Source organism: Botrytis fragariae (assembly GCF_013461495.1).
Source record: "Botrytis fragariae strain BVB16 chromosome Unknown tig00000075, whole genome shotgun sequence".
Classification (NCBI taxonomy): Eukaryota; Fungi; Ascomycota; class Leotiomycetes; order Helotiales; family Sclerotiniaceae; genus Botrytis; species Botrytis fragariae.
The window spans coordinates 1,461,490-1,487,742 of NW_023500995.1; the positions used below are offsets into that span (position 1 = coordinate 1,461,490).

The 26,253-nt window shown below is 43.9% G+C and overlaps 7 protein-coding genes across 7 annotated transcripts; 4 read left to right on the plus strand and 3 right to left on the minus strand.

Annotated features, from left to right (window-relative positions):
* Positions 1-783: 783 nt before the first annotated feature.
* Bfra_005947 (uncharacterized protein) lies at positions 784-3,699 on the plus strand (the record flags this gene model as incomplete). The annotated part of the gene is made up of 3 exons (XM_037336322.1): positions 784-986; positions 1,070-3,634; positions 3,687-3,699. The coding sequence occupies 3 exons, from the start codon at positions 784-786 to the stop codon at positions 3,697-3,699; spliced, it is 2,781 nt and encodes a 926-aa protein (XP_037191532.1).
* A 672-nt stretch (positions 3,700-4,371) lies between these two features.
* Positions 4,372-7,048, minus strand: Bfra_005948 (putative ap-3 adaptor complex subunit beta protein; the record flags this gene model as incomplete). The annotated part of the gene is made up of 3 exons (XM_037336323.1): positions 4,372-6,678; positions 6,771-6,919; positions 7,009-7,048. The coding sequence occupies 3 exons, from the start codon at positions 7,046-7,048 to the stop codon at positions 4,372-4,374; spliced, it is 2,496 nt and encodes an 831-aa protein (XP_037191533.1).
* Positions 7,049-7,386: 338 nt separating this feature from the next.
* On the plus strand, positions 7,387-8,226 carry Bfra_005949 (uncharacterized protein; the record flags this gene model as incomplete). Its single annotated transcript, XM_037336324.1, has 1 exon — positions 7,387-8,226. One exon carries the CDS (start codon positions 7,387-7,389, stop codon positions 8,224-8,226), a length of 840 nt encoding a protein of 279 aa, XP_037191534.1.
* A 165-nt stretch (positions 8,227-8,391) lies between these two features.
* On the minus strand, positions 8,392-9,880 carry Bfra_005950 (putative kinetochore protein nuf2 protein; the record flags this gene model as incomplete). The annotated part of the gene is made up of 3 exons (XM_037336325.1): positions 8,392-8,505; positions 8,560-9,735; positions 9,785-9,880. 3 exons carry the CDS (start codon positions 9,878-9,880, stop codon positions 8,392-8,394), a joined length of 1,386 nt encoding a protein of 461 aa, XP_037191535.1.
* A 2,047-nt stretch (positions 9,881-11,927) lies between these two features.
* On the plus strand, positions 11,928-15,364 carry Bfra_005951 (putative ergothioneine biosynthesis protein; the record flags this gene model as incomplete). Its single annotated transcript, XM_037336326.1, has 13 exons — positions 11,928-12,185; positions 12,240-12,358; positions 12,409-12,647; positions 12,697-12,811; positions 12,860-12,873; positions 12,925-12,946; positions 13,006-13,295; positions 13,568-14,252; positions 14,307-14,382; positions 14,431-14,798; positions 14,855-15,108; positions 15,161-15,242; positions 15,298-15,364. 13 exons carry the CDS (start codon positions 11,928-11,930, stop codon positions 15,362-15,364), a joined length of 2,589 nt encoding a protein of 862 aa, XP_037191536.1.
* Positions 15,365-17,809: 2,445 nt separating this feature from the next.
* Positions 17,810-19,816, plus strand: Bfra_005952 (uncharacterized protein; the record flags this gene model as incomplete). The annotated part of the gene is made up of 5 exons (XM_037336327.1): positions 17,810-17,894; positions 17,951-17,986; positions 18,058-18,135; positions 18,233-18,254; positions 18,307-19,816. 5 exons carry the CDS (start codon positions 17,810-17,812, stop codon positions 19,814-19,816), a joined length of 1,731 nt encoding a protein of 576 aa, XP_037191537.1.
* A 2,634-nt stretch (positions 19,817-22,450) lies between these two features.
* Positions 22,451-23,566, minus strand: Bfra_005953 (uncharacterized protein; the record flags this gene model as incomplete). The annotated part of the gene is given in 4 exon segments (XM_037336328.1): positions 22,451-22,710; positions 22,760-22,856; positions 22,875-23,053; positions 23,278-23,566. Coding segments are annotated over 4 exon segments (825 nt in total), but the record flags the coding sequence as incomplete, so codon positions are not given.
* Positions 23,567-26,253: the final 2,687 nt, after the last annotated feature.

Below are 26,253 nucleotides of genomic sequence, written 5' to 3' on the forward strand. Positions count from 1 at the left end.
TTCTACGGGTTCTTCCATCTGTCCCTCTACCTTTCCTTGCAGTAAAGAGACTAACAAGAAGGGCACTCGAATTCATATTCACAATTGCTGATATACAATAACTATTGACAAAGTTACCTACTTACTCCCTCTGTACTTCTGGGAAGGAAACATTCTTCTTCGCTTCTCTCCAGCTTCAGACACATTCATTTGGGCAGGTCGAGTCAAGTCATGATCAAACTATAAGAAAGAAAAGGAAAAAAAGAAGTCGTTATATTTGTTTTTTTGCTACACTTCTTCTCTATCCATTCCATTTCCAATCGCTTTTGCATGTGGATTTGTTGGGCTGGGAATAGTGACCCTAGCAAGGTACTTAAATAGTACTTCCTTTTGATTTATTTACTGGGGAGTCCGGGGGGCTACATACATACATACAACAGTTCATCCTTGACTACGGTCCATGTTTTTTTTACAGTACCGTTGCACCACATCACTCTGAACATCCATTTCAATTTCGCGGACAACAAGAAAACCTTTTCTTATCCATCAAAGTCATCGATGCTTTCCATTATCGCAACCACAAGGACCAAGATAACAAGAATTCATTAATAAGCATATTCAACTTCATATTGCTCCTCGTCTTTTCGGTCGCGTCAGAATACTTTGTCTATCATCAGGTTACCGGTATTTCATCAACTTGGTTTCTCGACTCAAGCTCAACCCAGTGTCACGCAAATTCATCCCCCGACCAATTGATGATTTGGTAGTAAAATAGGATTCTTTTTGTATAAAGGAGAGTCCGTTATGTTGGGAAATTGGTCTCAAGGTGGTCCTCAAGGACCACCACATAACTACAACAATAATTACACTGGCCCACCTCAAAACTACAACAATTCTTACAATGCTCCTGTACCTAACAAGACATCTCGTCTTCCAATATGCTTCACGTGTGGTCAAGAAGGGCATTACGTCAAGGATTGTCCGAATCAAAATCAAAGTGGTCAAGCGTGAGTGATGAGTTGTTTCCATATCTTGATACTTTCTTCTCGTACCTTTTGTTTTTGCCAAGAGTTGGGCTAACAATGACAAGTGCTATGGTTGCTCCTCAGACAACAAATGTCAATGGATATGGTGCACCACCCCAAACAAAACAGTGGGCAAACGCTCAAAATGGTCAGATGGGTTCCAAATATGCTCCCTATGCTGGCCCTGGAAGTGCTCCAATGTCACAATTTACGGACCCTGGTCAAAATTCTCAGTTCAATGGGCCAATGCCATCTGCTCCGAGTCCGCTGTATCAGCAACATTCCACACCAAATCCACAGCAACAGGGCCCTCCACAACAGGCGTATCCTAATCAACAACCAGTTGCCAGTGGAGCTAATTACAATCATCCATCTCAACAGCAACATGGATCTCAAGGCTACCAAGCTCCATATAATCAGCATCCCCAATCTAATTCACCACAACAGTATGGGCCACCAGCTCACAGCCAAAATGGCCTACAGTATCCTCCCCCATCCGCCTCAGCCACCCCCTTCCAGCCTCAAAATAATGGCTACAATCAAGGTTACAATAGCCGAAGTTCGTCAGTACCTCATCAAAGCAACGGCACGCCAAATCATGGGCAATGGATTGGTTCACCGCCACTGGCGTCTCCTACCAATGGGCCACAACAGCAGCAAGGCCAATTGCAATCAAATCCTGGCTATAACCGTGAGTTCAGGAGGTCCCAGTCACAACAATCTCAGCAAAGTGAAGGTCGAATGTGGGCCCAGCAAGGGGAAAGTCGGATGGGGTCTCAGCAGCCTCAGCAGAGTACAAGTCGGGCGGCATCCCAGAATCCATCGATGGCGTCCCCAGAGTTGAATAAACGCGGGCTGTACATTCCTCGATCCAAAAACACTACACTCACTGCCCCTTCCAACGCTTCTTCTCAACCCGCAGAGGCACCAATACCTTCGAGAGCTTCAAGTGTGGCGAGTACACCCTATGGCTCGCCCAGCTCAAGAGATAACATATCTGAATGGGATGGTCAACCAGCCGTTCTAAAGGAAGACAGTCACCGGACTGACGAGGAAAAGCAGTTCAATTGGGACTACAAAAAGATCTTCCAAGCTGCAGGCCAAAGACACGAAACTGTTGCACTTGCCCAGCCTTTGGCTAATAGATTTGATATGACTCCAGTTCCTCTCATCGACAAGAAATCAACCATCTCAATTTCAAGGTATGCAAGAAGAGAAAATTTGAAGGAGTATAGACAGAGCGTCAGAAAGACACCTCAATGGCCATACTTACAAGAAGATCCAACTTTCCAGGAGCTAAAGGCTGGAGATGATGCAGTATCCTTTCAAGAACTTGATGCTTTTATGGAATCGAGGCATGGCGATGCACATGTATCTATTGTAACTCGAAAGTCCACCGCTGCAAATATACCGCGCACCGGTAAGCGTAAGCCAAGCCCAACGGACCAAGATGATATCGATGAACAACTACAAGCTGATATTTCTACCCTGAAAAACAACAAACGCCAAAAGGTTGATGACCAGTCATTCAAATCTGCGGATGGCTTGCCTAGATATTGTGGTGATAATGCATTGAACAACTCCCCACCTCTTGCTGAAGCGCCAGACGATATCTGGGCTCCTCAGGCGGGAGAGAGTGCCGACCCAACTGAGGCGTTACTGGCATCTTTGGGTGTTTCTGGTGCTCCGAAACCGATTGAGCCTGGACCTCCAGTCATGATTCCCGTTGAGGATCTCCAGCAGCCTGTCTACAGTCCCCAGCAACCTCTTTATGAAAGTCAGCAAACTCCCTACAATCCTCAAAATACCCAACACAACCAACAACCCACTTTCAATGCTCAGCAGCAGCCTCCGTATACTCAGCATCCTCCTTTCAATGCTCAACAGCCTCCTTTCAATGCTCAGCAACCGCCATATCATTCTCAACACCAGCCTCCACACAACCAACCACCCACTTTTAATGCTCAGCAGCAGCCTCCGTATACTCAGCATCCTCCTTTCAATGCTCAACAACCTCCTTACAATCCACACCAAACTCCTTATAACGCTCAGCAGCCTCCATACAACCAGCAACCACCGTTCAATGCCGAGCAACGGCCTTTCAATGCTCAACAACCTCCATTTGTTGCCCAGCAGCACTCTTTTAGTCCTCAACCACCTCCTTACAATGCACAACCGCCTTATAATGCCCAGCGACATCCTTTCAATCCTAACATGGCAGGTCAACCTTTTAGACAAGATCCAAGCTATGCCAATGCTCGCCCTTCAATTTCCGGACCCCAAGGCTTCAATCACCAAAACATACCCCCGCCGCCACCACCACCAATTGAAGAGGAGCCTATGTTCGATCCGTGGCCAGAACACAATGTTACGACAACACCACCTCCCCCTGATCACACGGACAATGATAAGGAAAACGGGAAGAAGGACAAAGAGGGAAATGCTGCACTGGATTCTCCTTTGAGTCCCACTTCATTAGAAATCCTTGCGGAGATAAAGAAGGAACCCGCGAAACCACGAAAAATCGTCCGAATAATTAGTGGCAAGAAGAGCAAGGAATTGTCGCGTTCATCTGAGGAAGTCACTCCAAAACTCAAAAGAGCTCCACCAGTGGTCGATGCAGCTTATGGGTAAGGTTTGAAGCTTGTTATTATCTACATGTGCTAATATATTATTTCGCAGTCGCCGTTGGTAGCTGAATTCCTATCATCACCCCTCGATAATTGGTGGCTGGTCTTGGTCAGGTAAACCGCATATAGTTTGCAAAAGAGCCTTTTGGATTTAACAAACCTTCAAGTAGTCGGTTGTCCATCATGGCTCTGTTGATATTCTCTGTATAAATAAAAATTTCATGCATGGGGCGGCGTTATTCGGTTTTTTTTTGAGATGGAGTTCAGGAATGCCTTTTCAGTTGATGGTTTTCTGTACAATCCTCATTGCGCATAAATCAATGCATTTTATGGCATTGCAAGAGCCGATGGAGTGAATGAACCTAGATAATTTATTCTATTTGGAGACTCTTCAGTGGGAATCCGTTCGTTCTGCTCAAGGCTACTTGTTTTTCAGAGCGAATGCTAGGTTCAAAAGTCTTGTAGGAGAGCAGGATAATTCAGTAGTATTTTAATGCCAAGCTACCTGCTTTGGCTAATAGTAATGCTAGTGGGCTTCTTTTTGTCCCTGGCTTTTTATCAAACAATGATCTTTGCATTTAAATTCATTGGTATTACTCTAATTTTGTTGTGACTAAGTATCTCATGCCTGTGTAAGATTTGTTGTAACAGTAAGCCTCCTAGTGTAAGGCATTCCATCCGGCCATGTTTGTATTTTCAGAGGGTAGCGCAGCCAGTCGCACGCGGCAGGATATCAATTATTTGACTAATCTATCGTGTTCTTCATCATCGTCATCACTACTTTCTTCCTCCTCTGCTTCATCAGAGTCTTCCTCTCCGGACTCTTCTTCTGTTTCTCCAGATTCTTCGTCGTCTTCGTCTTCTTCTTCTTCTTCTTCTTCCTCCTCGCTTTCCTCTTGCTCAGACTCGGCTAGCCAGTCATCAAGAGTCTTCTCCTTTCCAGGAGCCGTACCAGAGCCAGAGCCACCAGCATTGAATCCGTTCGCCTTGGATGGCGAGACACTGGGCCTGAAATCTTTCACCGCACTATCTAATATCTGTCCTGCAGTCATGACTTTCTTCTCCTCATATTCATTCCGGGCGGAATCAGGTTCTCGTAACGAGGGGTCTGGCTCGGAGCCAGCTTCTACCCAAGGAGGTAGTGCCTCATAGCCCTTTAGTCCATGCATACCGCCCTCTTCGCCAACCACGAGACTGGCGCTTCCGAGAGTAAAGCTAGTGCGGCTTTCAGAGGGACTGGGTGTGTGTGGGATGGGTTTAGGGGCAAGAAGCATGAGAGATGCGAGTTGAGTGGACGAGGGAATTGCGAGGAGAGATTTGTAGAGACGGGTACGGTCGCGGAGGTCGTATGACGTATCGTAGCGTGCAAGAAGAAGGATGTAGTTCCAGAGAACAATGATGGGATGATCGGGTTCAGATTCTGGTTCGGGGGGTGGAGAGAAGGAGGTTTGTGGAGGTGAGTCAAGGGATGCAAATCCTTCATTTCCTTCTTCAATGCCGGCATAATCGTGGGAAGTCTGGGGAGGTGATAAAGGTTTGATAGATTCTGGTTCTGGCGTAGTCCGATTTAAATGATGTAGATAGACTTTAGCAGCTAGAAGAACAATTTGTAACTTTGCAGGCTCTGCTTCATCAGCAAAGCCCTTTGCCAAAATTCGAAGAACATCTGGTGCAATGTTATTCTCCCCATCAATGCCAGCAAACTCTCCTACAAGCCAAATAATAGTAGCTCGAGCCCGCGGGTTTGTAGCTGTGTCTAGATTCTTGGCTAGGCGAATAACGGTATGTGTATGAGATGCTGGATCTTGTTGTATAAGATGCCTGATTACAGTAAGTGACTCCGCGACCAAATTACCATCTAGACTTGTGATTTGCTTCAACAGTAACCGTAAACATCTTGCGGATGTTCTAGAATCACTTTGTGCACATCGACCAATAGCCCTCACTGATTCTCTCACCAATTCCCGGTCCGAGCCGCGGGAGAAATGCTCCAGCTCATTGAGTATTAAACTTTTGATATAGGAATCGCAATGTGGGAAAATTAGGGTGAGCAATTCGAGTTTGAGTTCCCATACTTGCGGTAGGTCGGTTGATCGGACTAGGAAATGAGAAGCGTATTTTACGAATGCTTCGGGGCCTGTGAGACATACAGAGACAATGTTGTAAAGAGCTATGTGCTGGATATCAGAGGGGCCCCGTAGAAGAGCGATAAGAGGACCGATGCAGTGATTTATATAGTCTGGTGTTCCGAGAGCTACATAGCAGCGGGATACTGCTACCACGACACCAGAATTGCGGGACTGAAGAAGTGGTTTGATACTTTTGAGGAGAAGCTCGAGATCTGGATCGAGAACCTGGATCGTTTCGCTGGTTTCTTCGGTATCTTCTTCTTCTTGTTCGGCATCGGAATCACCGTAGAAGTTCTCTTGATTTCCGTTACTTTTAGCGGTGGCTTTGCGAACGCGCCGAATGCGTTTTGGGAAGGATCTTCGGGAGTAGATAGTCATTAAGTGAAGAGTGGCCATTTGTGACCACTCGTCCATGTCAACTAGTTTCTTTACGAGACCTCTGTAATGCTTGTGAATAAGATCGAGACGTTCCGGGCAGATTTCGAGGAATGCAGTTACTGCTGCACCTGCTACGTAGTATTGTCGATCGCCCAGTAAAGTCGACAGGTAATCTAGTAGCTGTGGGAGGGTGTTTGGATCCAATCTGTAGCACTTCGGGATAGCTAAAGCTGCCGCTTTTCTAACGTAGGGACTCATATCCCCCAGCCCCTTCTTGATGGCCAACGATACGATTTGACTAATAACTGGCACACGAATTCCAGACATGGTTTTGAGAGCAAGAGCCCTAACTTGTGGGTTTCCATCAGAGAGAGACTTTTGAATCGTATTTATGGAGAGGAGGGCCAGGTCCGGTTCTTGCTCCGCGTGGTTTAGGAGATAGATGTAAACCAGCTTTTTGATCTCGATATTTGGGGATGCAACGTTCTTTACGACGGAGGAGAAGAATGTCAGGCATGGTTGAGAACGGTACATCATCTGCAGGTTCTGTTAGAGCTTATGTCTCGACCTTCAAGCCCAAGCCCCATGTTGGCCTGGCAAAGATGCGCAAGGAAATCGGGGAAACATACAGAGATGACCTTCCTCAACCCCTCCAAGACCTCCCTGTCATGTCTACTATCCAACAACTTCTTAATTTGCTGGGGCGGCAACGTCTTCAGCGCCCCCGCTCCTCGAGAGCTCCTAGCAGATTGCGCGGCATCGAGTGTGAGTTCCCTGGCTATTGTCGTTGTTAGCATAAAGTCATTGTGCCACATGGTCGCAAATTTGTGTCTGGGTGAAGTGAAGCAGGAAAAGAAAAGTTCGTACCACTTTCCAGCAAGCTGGATATTCTAGATATGGATTCCATTTCATGAACAACGTAAGGAGATTACAGAGGAACATGATCAATGGGAGCTTGTAATGGTGGGGCTATAAGCGATTATTATTGATCTGGCTCCGCATAATTGCGGGATTGCATCATTTGGTAATGACAACCTTGAAGAATTGTTCATTCTTTGTTTTTGTTCACCACTTGTTAATGTCTACATATGAGTTGTTGATGAGTTAACTCTCGTGGTACAGATGTTGGAGAATACGTTATACTATGGATCATTAACATTCAGCACTAACTGTAGCTCAATTCCCTAAAATCGATTATCATTATCGCACCCAATATTAAAGAAAGACGACTACACTGCGCTCAAGATGTCACCCTCATATATCACACTACCGCCGGCTCTTCCTTCCGAACTCCTGACCTGGATATTGAATCACGGTGCTTATCCTACCACTGTTTTAATCTGCAAACCTCGTGCAGCATTCATCTCCTCCCTTCTTGCAGATGTCACCTCGAGCACTCCAACTTTACCACCATCACCCATCGACGTATCTCCCTCTCCTCCCAATCCGGCGACCGGCACCGCGCAATCTCAGACGCCCTCTCACTCACTCCTCATCAAGACTCTCCACCAGATCTCCCTCTCACGTCATATATCTCTAATTTATATTCCCACGATCTCTCATTTGCGCGCCCATCTCTCTGTCCTTTCCCCAGAGACAGCTTCAAAGATCGGAGCTCCGCCAGATCAAAAATGGGATAAAGTGGGTAGGAAAAGGGCGATGATTGTTGTATATGGATTGATAGACTTACATAGGGATACGAGTGAGTGGAGTGCGCAGGGGTTAAGTAGGAGTTTGGCAGGCCTGGTTGAAAGTAGTGGAAGGGACAAGAGGGTAGTGGTGTGCTTGGAAGAAAAGGAGAGGAAAACAGAAAGGAGTGAGTTAACGGAAATGGATGCTGACGGCGATGAGGAAATTGGCGGTCGAATTAATGACAGAAGTGGGCTGGAATCGGATGGGGACATGGGACGAGACAATAGAACCTGGAAGGGGTGGGATGAGCATGTTCCGATGCTAAATGGAAGTGTGAGGCGCACTGGATTAGATGGTGAAGATAGCGGTTGGAGTGGGAGAACTATAGAGGTTGGCCGGATATTCGCAAGATGGTTTGAGTTCGGAAATGCAGAATGGAATCATCGTACATAGTAATCTATAAACGGAGAAAGGAATACATTTGCTTGGAAGCCATTATCATCATATATCAATAGGTATACCCAAACGCCACCAGCACCCCAACCTTTCATACCAATTCATCAACATGCCTGTCATAATCGCTAGTCCAACATGAAATCCAAAAGCTTTTACTCCAAATCAAATAGACTGCTCCATTTCCGTGATGTATAGCTTAATATGCGAGTCCATCTTCAAGAACTCGTCATGCGCACTATGTATTTCATTCTCAATGTTTTCTTTCAAATCCGCCATCTGTGTTGTGTCAGTGAATTTGCAGGCTATTAGCAGAAGTTCTAATGTGCGTACCTTTTTCTCTGTCTGCTCTATCCTTACTTTCCTCCTCTCCATCTCCCTGCCTTTTTCGTTTCTCTCTTCTGTGAGCTTTCTATGTACGGCTCGCAGTTCTTCCATCCTCTCTTTAGCACTCATAGCCTTTGCTTTGCTACCATCTCTCAATTTCTCTGTTCGTTCAAGATGTTTCGACAACTGTCGCTGTAGCAAAGCCTCGGTTCTCTCCACTTCACGAACATTGTTTCCTCTTTCACCAAGTGCGTCTCGTTGTCTCGCTACTTTCACATTTTCATCTTCCTCCTTGGCTAATTCGATCGAAATCTCTTCCAAAAGTTTCGTACACGAAACCACATCTGCGGAGACTACTGTGAATGTATCGGTCGAAGTCTGTAAAGCTCGGGCCCGTCGATCAAAAGCATCGATTTGCGACTTGTCTGTATTGAGTGCGTTGCTCAAGTCTGTTAATGATGCTTGCAGGGCAGCTGGTGACTGAGACACATATGGCTGCAATTTCGAGCTTTCTTGTCTCAATTCGATGGTCGCCGCAGTTTTCTCCTCCAAAATAGCAGTCATCTCCTTCTTCTTTTTAGTAAGTCCTTCAAATCGTCGTGCCATTTTGTCTTGGCTTTGGCGCAATTCCAAGAGCCTCTTTTTCAACTCTTCATTGCGCTTGACTTTTTCTGAAATATGAACCTCCATTGCCCTGCGGTTTCGTTTTAACTCATCCAAGCGGCTTTCCATCTCTTGGTTTTCCATATATAGCGTCTCGATTCGAACCTTTGTAGTCTCGGCCTTGTTGAAGTGTTCATCGATAACCTGTGTTTGACTTTCTCTGAATCGTACAAAATTGATGATATAAGAGAATATCTTCACCAGGCGGTCGTGTGTTGGCTTGTATAAATCTTGAAACGAGAAGTCCGTAATGCCACATTCAAATAGCAACTTGCGTAGACTAACATAGAAACCCATGAGATTCCTGGTTTCTGCCGGAACTATATCTGGATAGTCTTCACACACATCTTCGGAAGCTGCACGCATAGCGGGATCAACTGTATCGCGAGTCGTGTTCATAAGCAGCTCTGCGAACCATTCGAAGATCATTTGAATTTGTAGCGGGTTGGGCTTTAACAGATCCGCTGCAGTAAACGGTACACCTATGTCGCTGATACATCCTGCAATTTCTTTGTCAGGCTGCCATGATCAGTGGGAATTCAATGAAATCATGATATGGTCATCTTACCAGGCGCATGAATGAATCACTCTCTTCCTCCTTCTTTTTGCCTCGATTTTGTTGTTGTGAGCTGGGAGCAAGGCTCATTCGTGGATTGTAAGACATGTCGTATGGTGGTGGTTGTGTCTCTGTTATTGAGTGGAAGTTGACAGCGCAGATTGTTATGCTCAAATTTTGTACTTTGGTGTGCTTTGCATGGGCATTTGGTTCTTCTGTCGTTGTTTGCAAAGATCGTAAAAGTAAACAAACGGACGGAGCAACCAACTACCGATAAGATTAGGTACAATCACGTGATGTCACATCAAGATGGATTTCGACGAAGGACAGCAAGGTTTGTTGATGAAGCTTCTTCTCCAGAATATTACTTTCACTCTTTAATCAATGTCGAATCAGATATCATAAGGACGTGTAATCTATTAGACGTGTGTCAAGTGATCATATACCCCTCTTCAGCTCTCAACAAATTGCCGATGCCCTTGTAATATCAGATCAGCTATGTAACGGCTCTGAAATATCATTCTCCCTATCCTTTGCACTCAAGTTCGACAGCTACGGTTTTTGAATAGCTTTTATATACCAGCTCTACAAACATGAGACTCCCTCAAAGTCAGACTTGTATCGGGATCTTGTTACATGTCATGGACATACAAAGCCAGCTTGCCACAGCTACCTGGTTGTCTTCTTTCCCCACTACAATGTGATTCCATACCCTTGTGTTTTCTACGTATTGACCATATCGAAGTGGAGTCTGAAAATGCTTAGAATGACATCCAAGCAAATATCAAATGCTATACTCGTACTCCGTACACGACTGCAGACTCGGCCCAGTTATCTTTCGATACATGCAGGATTATTCAGATCATAATTCGAGCATTTCATATGTTTGCAGGAACAGATTAAAGACAAATGATACGGCTACACCATGCTCACTGATTACACATAGTAATTTGTCACCAGCTCCTCTCCCCGCATTTCCTGGAGAGTTCCAGGTCGGTTTCATGGAAATACATCAAATCGACTGGTCATGACTATTCATCGACCTGTACAGTTTCGAGATAGGCTATTTGAATGCGCAATACTAAACGGCAGGTGGACTAATCGATCAACTGCTAGCTGCATCTATCTAGCACCAATAAGCCTCGATGCAATCGAACCGTAATTGAAATTATTTGCACCGATTAACTCATGTGATGACAAGCTGAAGCTGCATTACACTCTACTCTGTACCTGACAAACTGAACTATAAGGGAGGATATATTTTTTTGTGCAATGGCATGACTTAACTATATACCATCAAGCATCCTGGCTTGCGATGGACTGAGACGATATTCCGGGATAGGCGGAAAGTCCAAGAGAAGTCATGATCGATGTAGTGGTCCTGTATTGAGTGTTCGTACGAACCTACATCCCCATGGTCTTGCAGATGAGAATTTGTTATGCAATGCAGCATCGTCCTCGGTAGACGCCTAACGGTAAATACGATCTAGGTAGACACTTCATCACCTGCGTTATTTTCTATCCGACACCTTCCCTCATATCTCCCACTGGCTTATGTTGTTCACAAGTTAAATCCGTGGCTTTAGTAGCATCAATTAAGTAAAACATATCAAACCGCGGGGTTGAAAACTAGTTTAGTAATATGAGGTCACCCCTTACTTTCGATGTGGGGGGGGATTCTGCATATGATTGATCCTTACCATTCAACAAAGAAATGAAAGAACGAGCTTCCAAGCAATTTGTTGAATGGCTCGATTCTCGAATGGTATGTAGTACTCGTACTAACACTGACCCCGAGAACCCCGAGAACCCCCATTCACCCATTCACCCTTTCGGGCGATTTTTCATAATGACCTGCCTGCAGTCTTTTAAGCCGAACTTTTAATCTGCACTAGTTCCCTTTGTAACAGGTTCTATATGTCAGATCTTTGTGTAAGTTTACATGAGTATGAGAATTCCTCGGCTATTAGCTTGCTTCTGCGAGGTTGGGAAACTATATTAGCTCCCTTCCATAGTTCCTCAAGTAAACAAAACACATAACACTCCTCTAAGTACCTCTCTCCCTTTAAATACAAAGTTTGAATCAACTCGGAACGAATTGACGATACACCAATACCATATTGCAAGCTCCCTCAATCTCAGCTCTTCTATCAGAATGGCTATTCTCATTCCCAGTATTTCTAACGGTGCTGTCGAGGATGTCTCAAGCGGGTCTCCTCATGTGACAAAAGTCACGGGAGCTAAGCCCAAGTCACATCACAATCTGAATTTCGATATCATCGACATCCGCCATGATGGTGCCGAAATCGAGTTGAAGGATGAGATATTGGCATCTCTGAGACCAAAAAGCGGTCTCAAGAGTCTGCCCACCCTGCTCCTGTATGATGAGCGGGGTCTACAAATATATGAAGAAGTCGGTATTCGTTTACTTGGGAGATCTATCAATCATGTTGACTTATAGAGACAGATCACTTATTTGTCTGAATACTACCTTACAAACGCAGAGATAGATGTCCTTGAACGTTCCGCGGAAAGTATTGCTGCAAATATACCTTCTAACTCTATGGTTGTTGAGCTGGGAAGCGGGTTTGTAATTTTCGTTAGAGTCTGAAGCTTTTAAGACTAACAATGAACAGTAATTTACGCAAGGTGAGTATATTACTACGAGCTTTAGATGCGGCGGGAAAATGTGTCGACTACTACGCGCTTGATCTTTCATTGAAAGAGTTGGAGAGAACTCTAGAGCAGGTTCCAGAATTCAGATACGTGAAGTGCCATGGGCTTCATGGAACTTATGACGATGGTCTCGCGTGGTTGAAACTTCCTGAAAACTCTTCCAGGCCAAAGTGCGTTGTATCGATGGGATCGAGCATTGGTTTGTCTTTACAATTTTTTATCACCAACAATTAACTTACCATGCGCAGGTAACTTTCAAAGGCACGATGCGTCAGCGTTTTTGAAGAGTTTTGCGGAAGTTTTTAGCCCCTCGGATATGTTTCTCATTGCCATTGATGCGACTAGTAATCCAGAAAAAATCTAGTAAGTCCCATAAAATTATCAGGTAGTCTTTAGCTAATTTTGTCATAGTCATGCTTATAATGGTGTGTCTACTCAATTCTAAGGCCTTTCCTGCGGCTAATCTTGATAATAAGACAAGAAAGGGGTCACCCATAAGTATGTACTAGCAATCAATAGCGATCGACTAACAATCATTTGCTTACTCCTTACAAAAGGTTTATCTTGAATGGTTTGATCCAGGCGAACAAAATTCTCGGAGAGAACATATTTGATATTGCAGACTGGGCTGTCATCGGAGAATATGTATACGACACACAAGGAGGTCGTCACCAGGCCTTTTATTCTCCAAATCGAGATATCGTCATCAAAGACGTTCTTGTCAAATCAGGAGAACGTGTAAAGATAGAGGTCAGTTTGAAATACTCAGAGGAAGAAACAGTCAAGCTAGTGAAAGATGCTGGGATGATGGAAGCTCAAAAATGGTCGGCTTCTAAAGATGAATATAGTAAGTTTTCGCATTATGTTTGTCTTTCCCAGCTCCGGTTCGAATCCGCAATCTTACAGGTAGACATCAAAACCACGTCAATTTACATGGTCTTGTGATCACAGAAACCATCGGCGTGGGGGTATCTCCCAATCGTGGATTTGTGGCGCATGCTTATTCACTTGCTATCATGGGACTGACATCAATATGGCATGATATTGCAAAACGCGCTTCCATAATAGGACAACTGTTTTCTGTATCCCATTGAATACTGTTCTGACTTAAACTTGAAGATATGCACCTCTTAATAAAAAGCACAATGGCATTCGACTCGAATCCAAATGAATATGCTTCGTCTACGGCCCCAACTTTTGGGGATTGGCAAGGTCTATGGTCAGTATGGGACACTGTCACCAGAAAAATGATTCCAAACGAAGAATTGGTCGAGAAGCCAATTAAACTTCGAAATGCTTGCATTTTCTACCTGGGACATATTCCGACTTTCTTGGACATGCAACTGAATAAGGTTACTACAGAGCCGCTTTGTGAGCCTTCTTCATATCCCGCAATTTTTGAAAGGGGAATTGATCCGGATGTTGACAATCCCGAGCAATGTCACTCTCATTCCGAGATTCCCGATGAGTGGCCACCCCTTGAGGAGATTCTATCATATCAAGAAAAGGTGAGATCAAAAGTCAAGAAGTTATATGCAAGCCAAGCACTTCCCAGAAATCTTGGTCGCGCACTTTGGTTGGGGTTTGAGCATGAAGCTATGCATTTGGAAACCCTTTTATACATGTTATTGCAAAGTGATAAGACTATTCCACCCACTAGCGCTAGGCCAGACTTTAAAGGAGAAGCAATAAAAGCCAAGACATTGCGAGTGCCAAATGAATGGTTTACTATTCCAGAGCAGAAAATCGTAGTCGGGTTGGATGACCCCGAGGATAATTCTGGACCGGATAATCATTTTGGGTGGTATGTTAAACACGCTCCATTCAAGCACAAAGTAGATATAACAATGCACCACAGGGATAATGAGAAACCTCCCCGAGAAGTTGTGGTTCAATCATTTGAAGCCAAAGGACGACCAATTACCAATGAAGAGGTAAGCCACGCCTGAAACGTCCGAGACACCATTTCTGACTGTCAACAGTACGCTTTTTATCTGGAACAAACACATGAGAGCAAGATCCCTGCTTCGTGGATCAGAAGTCGACAATCTAATGGCTACACCAACGGTACTTCAAATGGTCACAGTACAAATGGATCAACTTCGCCTCGGTTAAGCAAGGCATACCTCGAAGACAAGGCTGTTCGAACAGTCTACGGTCCAGTGCCACTCGAGTATGCTCTAGATTGGCCTGTATTCGCTTCATATGATGAGATTTCCGGATGTGCAAGCTGGATGGGGGGGCGAATCCCAACGGTTGAAGAAGCTCGAAGTATTTACAGTCACGTTGACGGTTTGAATATCAAGAAAGCAGAGAGACATCTGGGCAAGACTGTGCCAGCTGTCAACGGGTAGACATAGAAATGATATTGCTCGAAATCATATGCAAAGACTAATTGATGAACAGGCATCTAATAAACGAGGGCGTTGAAGAGACACCACCATCACAAGCGTCTCAAGTCGGTGGAAGCTCTCAAGAGCTTTTCACCGACCTTGAAGGTGCCAATGTGGGATTCAAGAACTGGCATCCAATCTCCGTTACTTCTGGCGGTAATAAACTCGCAGGGCAAGCTGATATGGGTGGAGTTTGGGAATGGACCAGCTCACCACTCGTTCAACATGAAGGATTTGAGCCGATGCCTTTATATCCGGCATACACTGGTATGCCTTCCGTTTTGCTCCATGAAATTTTTGTAAAAACTAATGTTCAAAGCCGACTTCTTTGACGGAAAACACAACATTATCCTTGGAGGATCATGGGCAACTCATCCTCGTATTGCTGGAAGGAAGACATTGTGAGTCAAGTTGGATTGATTCGTCCTCTGTTATAATACTAATTGAATCATGTAGTGTCAATTGGTACCAGCGTAATTATCCATACACATGGGCAGGTGCACGAGTAGTCCGTGATTTCTAGGTTGGCTGCATGCTTTGAATATGAGTGGTAAAGCTTCTTTCATCATTCAACAGGGGAGGAAGCAAGCCAATGTCACTTGAGCGAATCAACTTCGTCTTGATGAGACCACAATATAGTAAGATGAAGGATAAAATTGGGTGGATGAGCTTTGCAATGTTTAAGTTTTCACCCTTTTGTTTTCAGTGATAATGATTTGAGTAGAATGAAATTGATAATTGTGGATGAATATGAATATCGATATGAACTATTGAAGAGAATACCAGGGAGAATATCAGATGGAAACGATCACACACTTCATTATCCTGTCACTTTCGTATGCGACTAGCAGTTCAAGTTTTGCAGTATCTTTGAATACCTAATGATAAGTCAAGATGAGTTTCCCAACCATTTTATGAAACATGTACTCATTTGATGTTGTTTGTAGTGAATTGTAGAGAGGTACTCAGTGAGGCAAGTGAGTGAGATAGGTCTGGTGGTGCACTTATCCGAACTTTCAAGCAGTCGGAATGCGCCTTCCTTTTTTAACAAACAAACTTCCCATCGAGCATGACTGTTGCATGAGATCCCCACTTGAACACTCTCGCACTTGATTCTACCATCTTATAATATCTACTTTCGTTTTTTCCCAAACAGAGTTCTTGATAAGTAAATACTAAGAGGATTGGAGAAGACGTTCATCAATTGATCGATCCATCTGCATTCATCGAAACCAATTGACACAAACTCTCTTTTAGGAAAAACATTCACTTGATCCTCACTCCAACAACAACATCAGGATCTTACTTCCTTTGTTCGCATAGAAATAGGAGGAAGAGGAAATATTCAACTTCAGCATTCGACATTCGACATTCGCTAATTAGCCAGACTTCATGTACGATTCGAGTGAGAGAAAGACGAACAAGGGGCAGAGAAAGAATTAAACATATCACTCGCTATCTATTCAACAATCAGTCTTTATCTACAACTACAAATAAGAGAAACAAGAAAGTCAAGGAAAGACTGGGGGCATAACACTCAGCATCCATTCAGCAGGCAATCTTTGTCCGCGACCAAAAGTGAGAGGGAGAAGAAGGAGATAGCAGGAGATCAACAGAACACTCGGTAACCCTTTAGGAATCAGGATATACAAACAGTCACCCTCGAGTTTTCTAGATACCTTCAACCGAGGCATATGTCAGTACTGTGCGGTCCTTTCCCAGTAAGAGTGGCTACTACAGATCTGTTTTTGATTCAAGATCTAAAGACATTATACTTCGATCGAGACGACAAACAACGCTTCCGTTATCTTCACAACTCCAATCCCTCAAGATCGACGACTATTCATGTAAATTACCTATCGATAGCGCGCAGCTACATGTGAAGCAAAGAGGTTCTCGAGTTCTCAATCTTAATCTGGCCTATCATATCAAGTTCTTCCCACCAGGACGACAACCAATACTTTTATCCGCTTGGGAGGCATCCGAACTCGAGAAGGGCTTGCATTCAGAAGCATCTAATCTGCAGAAAGCTTTTTTTGAGATATCTCGTGTTTACTGAAGTCATCACCTAAGGAACAATTCTACCCAGTCTGATAGCCCAACGTGGCACATCGACGTCGAGAGGAACATTGGATCCGGAAGATTGAAAATTTTATGGGATGAAATTGGAACGAAAAGATATAAAACAACGAATTTTACTTTCCTTGATCAACTCTGGCCATATTCACTCTATCTATATTGATACATCTCATTCATTTATTCATCGCGCCTAATAAGTTGATTACACAAGCCTTGAGTCCGGTGTTCGGCAAGATTCAGTTCACAACCGCTTACCCTACGGCAGTGTTGAACCTTACAATCCAGAGAAATACAACACGTATCTGCACTCTTCTTCTTTCACTAGCCTCACAAGCGCTACTATTTAAAGTTCAATCTAGTGAACCGTTCGCTTCACAATCAATTCCAAAATTTGGATCAGAATTTCCATCAATATTGTAAGCAACACAATCTCACAACCTCTTCACATTCTCGCAATCCAATTCCTTCGAAAATTCTACAACTCTTTTTCACAACTAGTATTTTAATGCTAGTATTGCGCCAAGGAAGTTATACCGTTTTTCTCCTGCACGCGCCTCAAAAGATATAAGCGGCCTCTTGCGCCAACATTGAAGACTTTCATCTCTTAATAAAATCAGACCGAAAAGATATCGATTTTGATCTGCTTGTCCACAACAAATTACATTTCATTCACAAACTTTCCCCATAAGTCGGCTATTCTTTTGGTTTTCACGGAATAGTTTGATTGACTCGCAACGTCGAAGACAAGGATTTTTCCACAGGAGCAAAGAGACTCGTAGACCAAGCTCAGTATCAAAGTTCAATTACTTACAGTTTTCAAGGCAATCAAACATCTCGCCACCAAGAAATTCGAGCATTCCAAGTTCAACTACTCTATACAATACTCGCTATGATGAATTGGGCAATAATTGCTCGCGAAGATCGTCTCTATAAAGGTAAAACCTTGTATAGATGGGATGTATCACCTGGCTTAGGTAAGAAATCCTACAATCTTATGTTTGCCGCAGAGTATACTAACAACCGTTTTTAGAACATCATTGCGGAACATGTGCCACACCACTCCATAGTAAGTCACATCAAGCTACAGCGACATCATCTGTAAGTTTGGTAGACTTACTCACCATACTACTCCCATAGATGCTCGTTCAAAGTCTTCCTGCCTTGGTAAGCATGTTGAACCTTGCTTCCGATTTCATCAGCAGCTGCACTTCCTTGGTAAGTTTTCCAGCCTTATTTGACCACCAGGTGCTTGATCATGGTTATGAGACCATCAAATAGTCAATAATAATGCTAACTTGCATGCATAATAAAGGAAAATCTCATGAATGTCTTGGGTAATTACATGGACTTTCATACCTGTCTAGGCTGGTTTGCTAATTATAATAGATGCAACACGTCTGATGAGATGCACTATACTCGACACAAGGAGATCCTGACTATTCTTCGAGAGATCAACACATTTGACCAAGCTGATCTATCTCTTGGATCTCAGATGATGAAGAAAAAAGACGGAGCTGACAAGAAACAGACAGACTCCGAGACCACCTCCGAGGCAACGGACGCAATCTCTGAAATGAGCCTCGAGGAAGAGACTTTAACAAAGAGGGAAAGGAAGCGAGCAAAGAAGTTGGGAGCAAAGACTAGAAGGAACGTTGTTGTTTGTAGTCAAGATGAGATCAACGGCATTAGCGAGGCATTGCATGGTCAAATACACGAAAGTAAAGGTGCTTGGGAAGGTACATATGCTTATGACAACCGTCATGCTGATACATCATCTGCAATTGCTGGTCCGGTCGGAGAGGAGGGTGAAGAATATGATGCATATGCGGTTCAGCCACCCACTCAAGTTTCCAACAAAGAATACAAGACCCCCAACTATCCGACCCCAAAGCAACAAAGGGCGGCTAAAAGACTCACTACAGTAACACCATTAAGGCAATCAAAACTCCGTGGTCATCAGCAAAGGTTCACTCCCGAAACGGCCTATAAAAACGATCCATATGGTGGTATTGATCCCGAAATTTTCTATCGTCTCGGCATTGATGTCAAACCGCCATTTAATCCGAAAACCCGAAAAGAATTAATAGGAAAGCTCATTGCTGCCATCCAGAATGATCTGCATGTTATCCGGCGGGAAGAGGAAGAGGCTATCATCAGAGAAGAAGGTTTCTGGAGATGGGCTGGACGGAACGCGTTTCGAAATATCCTTGAATACCGCAAGAAATTTGACTGGGCAACTGGTCAGAAGATAACCCCGGGTCAGAAGATGATTGTGATGAAAACTGAAGCAGAGCTCTTTGGCGACGAACCGGACAATTATCAGATCGATGATGAGACAGAGGGAGGCGGCAGGCAAGATGATCCAGAGAACGAGGCCGAAGTTGCTGCGGATGAGGACATACCTGCAGAAATGATGGTTGAGAGGAAGGATATAAAAGGAATGGCACATGGAAGTAAGGGTAAATCGGTTGACCAAGAAGAGCAGAAAGTCAAGAAGCATAAGGTCTTGAGAATCACCATGGCACACGAGTCGCACATTCGACCGAAATCAAGACAATATAAGAGTATTTCGAAGACGGCTCTTGGCAAAAATAAAAATTTCTACAAGTATTTCGAAACCGCAGGAGTTGTTGATGGTTCCGTGGAAGAAGATGACGAAATGGAACAAGAGGGTATTGATGATCTTGTAAGATACAGCGTGAAGTATGGCGGCAATACGCTCAAGTCTACTTCTACATGGGCGAGTGTTGTTGGCTACAGCTCAATCAGCACTACAGGTACTGCTAAGAAGGGAAAGAAAGTTATTGCAGATCGAACATCTATTTCTCCTTTGGTTGAAGATGGCGAGTGGACCACGGTTACGAAGAAAGGAAGGAAGAATTTGATGTATGGATAAGACACAGGCTGGCAGAGTTTGCGATGGAGGATTTGTTATAACTGGTGCTATTTTGTTGGTGTACATTTACAATATGGCTTGCTTACTTTGCAATGTTTGCTTTTTGCTTTTCACGTTGCTTTTTGATGGCTTTCATACTTTGCTATTTCCAGAGAGATGGTAAAGTGATGGTGAACTTAGGGAGAGTTTATGAGGCTACAAGCTCGCGAGGTTACGAGGGGTTTAAAAGGCTTTCACGAATTTCTTTGGCTAATTTAGTTCACTTCATTACCGTTACTTCAAATATGTAGCACCAAGATGGATGACCATTCTCATCAAAAAGGAATGTATATACTGCAATAAAAAGGACGTATTGAAAGTTATTATTTGGATTCTGTTGAATAATAATGGTTTGTACTGAGTGAGTCTGTGAATGTAGTTGGAAAACTCGAGATTGCCTAGGTAATGAGAAATTGGTATATGGTGGTATCTAGGCAATAAATGGGGGATGAGTATAGAGAGTTGAAGAGGTGGGACTGTGTGTATGGATTTGGGACTTTGTTTGAAGTTAGAGGTTTGGGTTTTGGGTTTCGAGTTATATTTTTAGATGTGGGTAGGTACCTGTGTAGATACTAGGTATGTAGTAGTTGGGGAGATGGGGTTGGATGCGTTTTATTGTATTTTGTTGTGTGGGTTGGAGTTCTTTTGGGGAGGTAGGGAGGATGAGAGAGGGGGAAGAAGTTTGGAAGAGGTGGAGGGGAGTTGAAGATTGAAGATTGAAGATTATTAGGGGACAGAGTTGGAGGTGGTGGATATCTGGGTTCTTGGATTGCATTGGATGGAATTGTGTGGAGATGGAGGCGGAAATGAAGGTGGAGGGTAGATTGTAAGTTTGGGGGAACTGGAAAGGGGATGGATGGAGGAAATGATGGTTGGATAGAGGAAGTGATAGAACTGAAGCGATTAGAAAAATCCAAAAGGTAGAGATGTCGATATGTTTTAGAGGTAAGGGAGGGGGATTGCTATTACGACTGATGCTTCTGTATGTAGTAATTGAAATGGGAAGATGGGAATGAAGAATCGAAAATCGAGAATGAGGATGGAGATGAAGATTTTGGGATTTGGCAACCTGGGAAGCGGAGGAAGATGAGAGGGAGATGATGGGGCGATTTGGATTGGATGTTTGGAGATTGATAGGTAGGGTTGGTATAGGGGAGGGAAGGGGGTAGGAGGGAGGGTATCATGGGATAGGGCGGTCGGTAGGAAAAGGGAAATGGAAATGGTGGATATTTGGTGGCTGGAGGGTGAAGGGTGAAGGATGGGGGTAGGATCTGCTGGGTGGGTGGATGGTTGGATGGTTGAGGTTCCTTTTGAGAGCATGTACGTGGTATGTTTACACACTCTGAACTTGGGAGCTGGAATGAAAGGTATCGATTATGGTTGAGCAATGGGCAATGATCATTGGAGGGTGGGAGCTGAGAGAAAATTGGGAAATCGTGAGTGAGAGTTTGGGTTTACGTTGTTTGTATTTTGTTATTGTGATTGGTGGTGTGTTATGTGAGTTGAGTGAGCCATTCGTGTTTTGAAATGGGATAATCTTCTGCTGGTGTGAGGTTGAGATGGCGGGGTATACTGTACGGTAGAGATACAAGTCTTTGACAGATGATGGTATGAGAGATCAATGTGTTTGTACTTCTTACTCGTACTCGTACCTGTATGAATATGACATATCTTGAGAAGAGATTTGAGATTTGAGATTTGAGAGATTAAATGTAGAGTCTAGCCTGTTCTTTTCTTGCGAGATTTCAAAATGGTCCGATGATGTTTTCCGCATTGCTGCTCGGATGCAAAGACAATATCCAGATTCATGCTCAGGAATGGGCGGTGTACCAAGTACTTGCAAGTGACATACCCATACTCATTCCAAGTAGCTTTGGCATTCTAGTGTCGCCTTGGAGGCTGTGGAAGGTCTCGGTCCGGATCTGATATTGGTATTTCTGCATGCATGCATGCATGCATGGATATACTCAATTGCGCAGCATACTCGCCGTGCTACCTGGACCCATGAGATATATGTAGGAAGGCACTTGTAACTCGGGAAGTTTGTTCGTTCCGTTCAGTATACCTCCGTACGGCACTTGACAAGAAGGAAAAAAACTCGCCGAGTATTTGGTGCTACGTCTGATGCGCGTGAGGAAATATCTTGAGGGAATTTTTGTGAAATTGGGGAGAGACTAAATTAGGAAGAGAGCAAGTTGAAAGGGACTCGGGTATAAAGAAGTCGGTTTCACTTACTTTTGCAAATGTGCCTGCTATCAGATGGGAAAGATAGATGTGTGGCGGGATTTTAATTGGATTCCCAAGACCTACGTGATGCCGTACCGTTACCTGCCATTCGGCGACCAACATTATCCCTATAGTTATACCTTGTCGTCGGGATTTTGCATGGCTGGAATCTCGAGGATTTGAGTTTCGCCAGGTAAATGGATGAAATGGTACCGTATATGTAAGCCGGCGGCTCCATGCGTTGTTTAGTTGCACAGCTATAGCATTTTGATGTTACATGGTGTCAAGCTCAAGGATCAACGTCAAGGATGAGGATAAATATCTCGAAATACATTCGTGGATCTCGATGATAGGTAAGGTCCATTAACATCAAAGTTGTGAAACTTTGATAATTGAGATGTATGAAGAGGGGGAACTCGAGCCACGAATCCGTAATCTCGATTCCTCCTCTCTTGGCCAATAATCATGTTGTGCCTTTGCAAGGGACGAGTTTGTTTGTATGATGTAGTTCATCCCTTTTTCATGCTGTATGATTTCGGGTCTTTGCGCTGACGGGCTCAGTTCGGATTCGGCAAAGGAAAATATATTCCATGCCGCTGTCGTATAACAGAAATTGTTACCCGTGGAGACTTGACGGTCACATTACCACGACTGTTGGGCTAGAGACGATAAAGTAACCTTTAACATAGTAATTGACAGGGTGAGGTACTTGGTGGTTGTAACGCGGGGCGTTTCTTGTCATTAGTCGGAGTCGTTCAAATTTTGTTGATGTAGGCTATGATTGGGTAGATACCAATGTAGCATTTGAAATTCCGTGACATCGGAATAGACTCCTGTCATTTAGCGGGAGTGCTGATGAATTATGGCTGCGGAGACTAACTTTACGGTTGACTTCTTTGAACTCAAGAGGTTGAATAATTGGTCCACGCTGCATATGTACTTGTAAAACATTCACACTTTGAGGAGGATGTGCTGTATCGTATTGTATCGAAAATAGTTGGCCATCTCGAGTCGAACACAAACACGAGATGAACTCATGGATAAGGATAAGGCTGAGGATCTTACTGGGGGGCTTTCAAGGAGGATCGTTGGCGTGGCTGGTGGTTTGGGGGTACGAAAAGGAATGCAAACGAGGTGCGTGCGAACTATATATATGCCAATCACGAACCACCAGGATGTCAGTTCAAAACAAGTACTGTAGTTGAAAGGAAATATCAAAGTCGAGAAAAGCTCAACGTGGAAGAAGTACGTTTGTACGTTGGAATTTTTTTTTTCTCGCTGGTTTATTGTGCCACCGATGTCCTTGAGTATGAATTTGACGCAGCGATTATAGGCGCGTGAGGTGACCAACATTGAAATGTCCATGCCGCTATTCAAATTCGATAGACGTTTTGTAGCATCGGAGGTGGGATTGTACAATAGTCCGATAGTCAGTGGCAATTCTGTTCCACGAATCCCTTGACAGGGTACACGTTCGCCTGCATTCTGGAAGCGATAATGGGGAGCGGAAAAAAGCAAATGTAGAAACACATCTCATCTGTATGGAAGGTGATTGGTTCAAAATATAGTTTAGTGTAACAGTATACTTAGATCTGCCAGCAAATGACCTAGGTACATATAGCGGTTGTGTTCTGGAGAAGTGGAAACGATGAGCATTGAGGACTACAAATGGTCTAGAACAATCCTTGGAGGTCTATGGCAAAAGGCTTTCGTTGAGGAAGTGAAATGTGATTGAAATGTGGTCGCCGGTGAACTAATTGTTCAAAGCGATGAATGTGATATGTGATGCTGCCCCTTCAATGGTTAGATAAGATAGTGTTCCAATGGAAGAAAGTTTTCTGTGCCATGACATGAATCTGGGCATCGTCTGCCATGATTTTGAATGGCATTACAAAGATAGCTAGTGGTGACATCTGATGCGATATTATTACATAATGTTTTTCTTCCACAGGAGTTGGCTTTGTCGATGTCGCTTGTTGAAGAAGATTACGTTCGCATCTATATATTATTTGATACTCTACACTCTCTAATCGTACATGGTGTATCCTCCGTATACGCATAGGATCAGATAATCCCTGGTACTGATTGGTCAAAGACATGGTAGAATCTTGATCACGTAATCCTCGGTACTCGAGTCACTGGGAGTGGAATGTGAGTCCCATCTAGTCCATCTAGTCCATCTAGTAATAAATGGAAAAGGGGATACCAAGTACCCAGATAGGCTTAGGTAGGCTCTGCTAGCATGGATGTCTCGTGACCTTTATCTCATGTGTTGCTCCGTAATATTGGAAATTCGAATCAATCGGAAGGTGAGTGAAGTGATACCCGGCATGTTGGACCAACGGCCGTTTACCTTTTCTTTGCTTACCTACTGAGATACCAAGTTCCAAGCGTCCCAGCCTGCGCAATGCTAGGGATGTGCGAGGGAAATGCCAGGAAGGTCCCGATAAGTATTCCATTTTGCGACCCTGCATCAAATCTTTGTGCAAGATGGCCGTAACCGAGCCAATGAAAAATAAGATAATGTGAATGACCACGCTAAGATCATTTAGCTCACGCTAATCGCAATAGAACCACTCTTTATGCGTAAGTGACGCTTGCCTTTCCAGGACTCCAGGTGTTTCTTGATTGAGAGGAGCAAGTGGTGTGCATAACTTACCTAGGTAGCGATCAATTTCTAACCTTACCTACTAGGTAACTAAAGCCCTTTTCTACTACAACCTTACTGCACGAGTACCGACCATCAAAAAAACTCATTGGAATATTCGAAAAAGCCATTCGTGCAACAGGAATCCCCTTCACACCGACCACACCGACCACACCGTCTCAAGGGCGAAGGAGAGTTCAAAACATCTTCACACTTCACGATTCTCACCATAATCTTCTTCACTTGTTGTCACTACCGCCGTGAAGGGAAAGAGGATATTCTTTCGGACATTCCTTCCATTTCATCCAGCCTCTACACCCCCCCCTGACTTTACATTGCTCATCTCACCGTTATTTGGATTCTACAAAGTATTACACATTATAGATTATGGATGACAAAGGCCACACATTTGAATAAGGAAAAGAGAACGACGACATCCAGATTCAAGGAGCGAAGAAGAAAGAAAGAAAGAAAGAAAGAAAGAAAGAGTCTTTTGAAACATCCGAAAGGGGGAGGAGAGGAAGGTTAACTTTGGTCACTGGACTTTATCGAATCAATCTTCAGTCACGGATTTCAGTGAGAGCAAGCAAGCAAAACTTGTGTCAGACAAGGAATTGGGCTTGCATGAGTGAAGTTAAATCAAATCGCAATCGCTCAATCCTTCCTCATATTATCAACTTCAATATTCCTTTTCTCGTGCTCGAAATTCCGGAGATCACGGCGATCATTTTGATCCAAAAGCCATTAAATCCAAGCGCATTTAGGTAGGTAACACAGCACGATATCTCAACACTTGTATTTTCCGTCACTCTACCCCCTTTTATTTGGTTCTGGAGCCTTTACTAGAGCAAATGAGGTTGATCGCATTGCCATTGCTCCCATTCAACAACGGCAAAGTCGAAGTTTGCGTAGTGCATTGTAGGCTCTGTTTCCCGCTCCAATATAAACTTGGCCCGTGCAACCGCAAATCACAATCACGACCACAACATAGAGAATTGCATTATTGTTAGCACTTGGAATTTGCATAGCTTACTCGATTTTTGTCAAGTCTATTTTCAATAACTATTACCACGTTGTCGAGCTGACTTTCAACTTAACCAGGCCAACTCCTTGGATAACAGACTTTCAATTCTTATCAGAAGTTCTAGCCCCGAGTCTCTAGGACGAAACCCTCAAATTATCTTCAGGGCTTTTTGGATCTTGCAAGCCTTAACTGGGCACCAATTTCATTCTAGGAGTAATCTTCAGTATTTTCACAGCATTTCCGAATATAAGCACCAATCTTTACTGCATCACGCCCTAGCAGCTTGTATCTTTTGGCGCAAGTAGGTAGAGCTTAAGAGACTAAGCTAAGATTCAAAGGCAATCTAACCCTGCCTCCTCATACGCATCCAAACGTCAGTAGGATAACCTCATCGGCGACCATATCATCTCACCACCCCAGCTATAATTGCACGAGGAGATTAGAGAATAATCGACATCACCTTCACGCTATTTCAATAGCAAAGTCTTCTTCCTTCTCCAA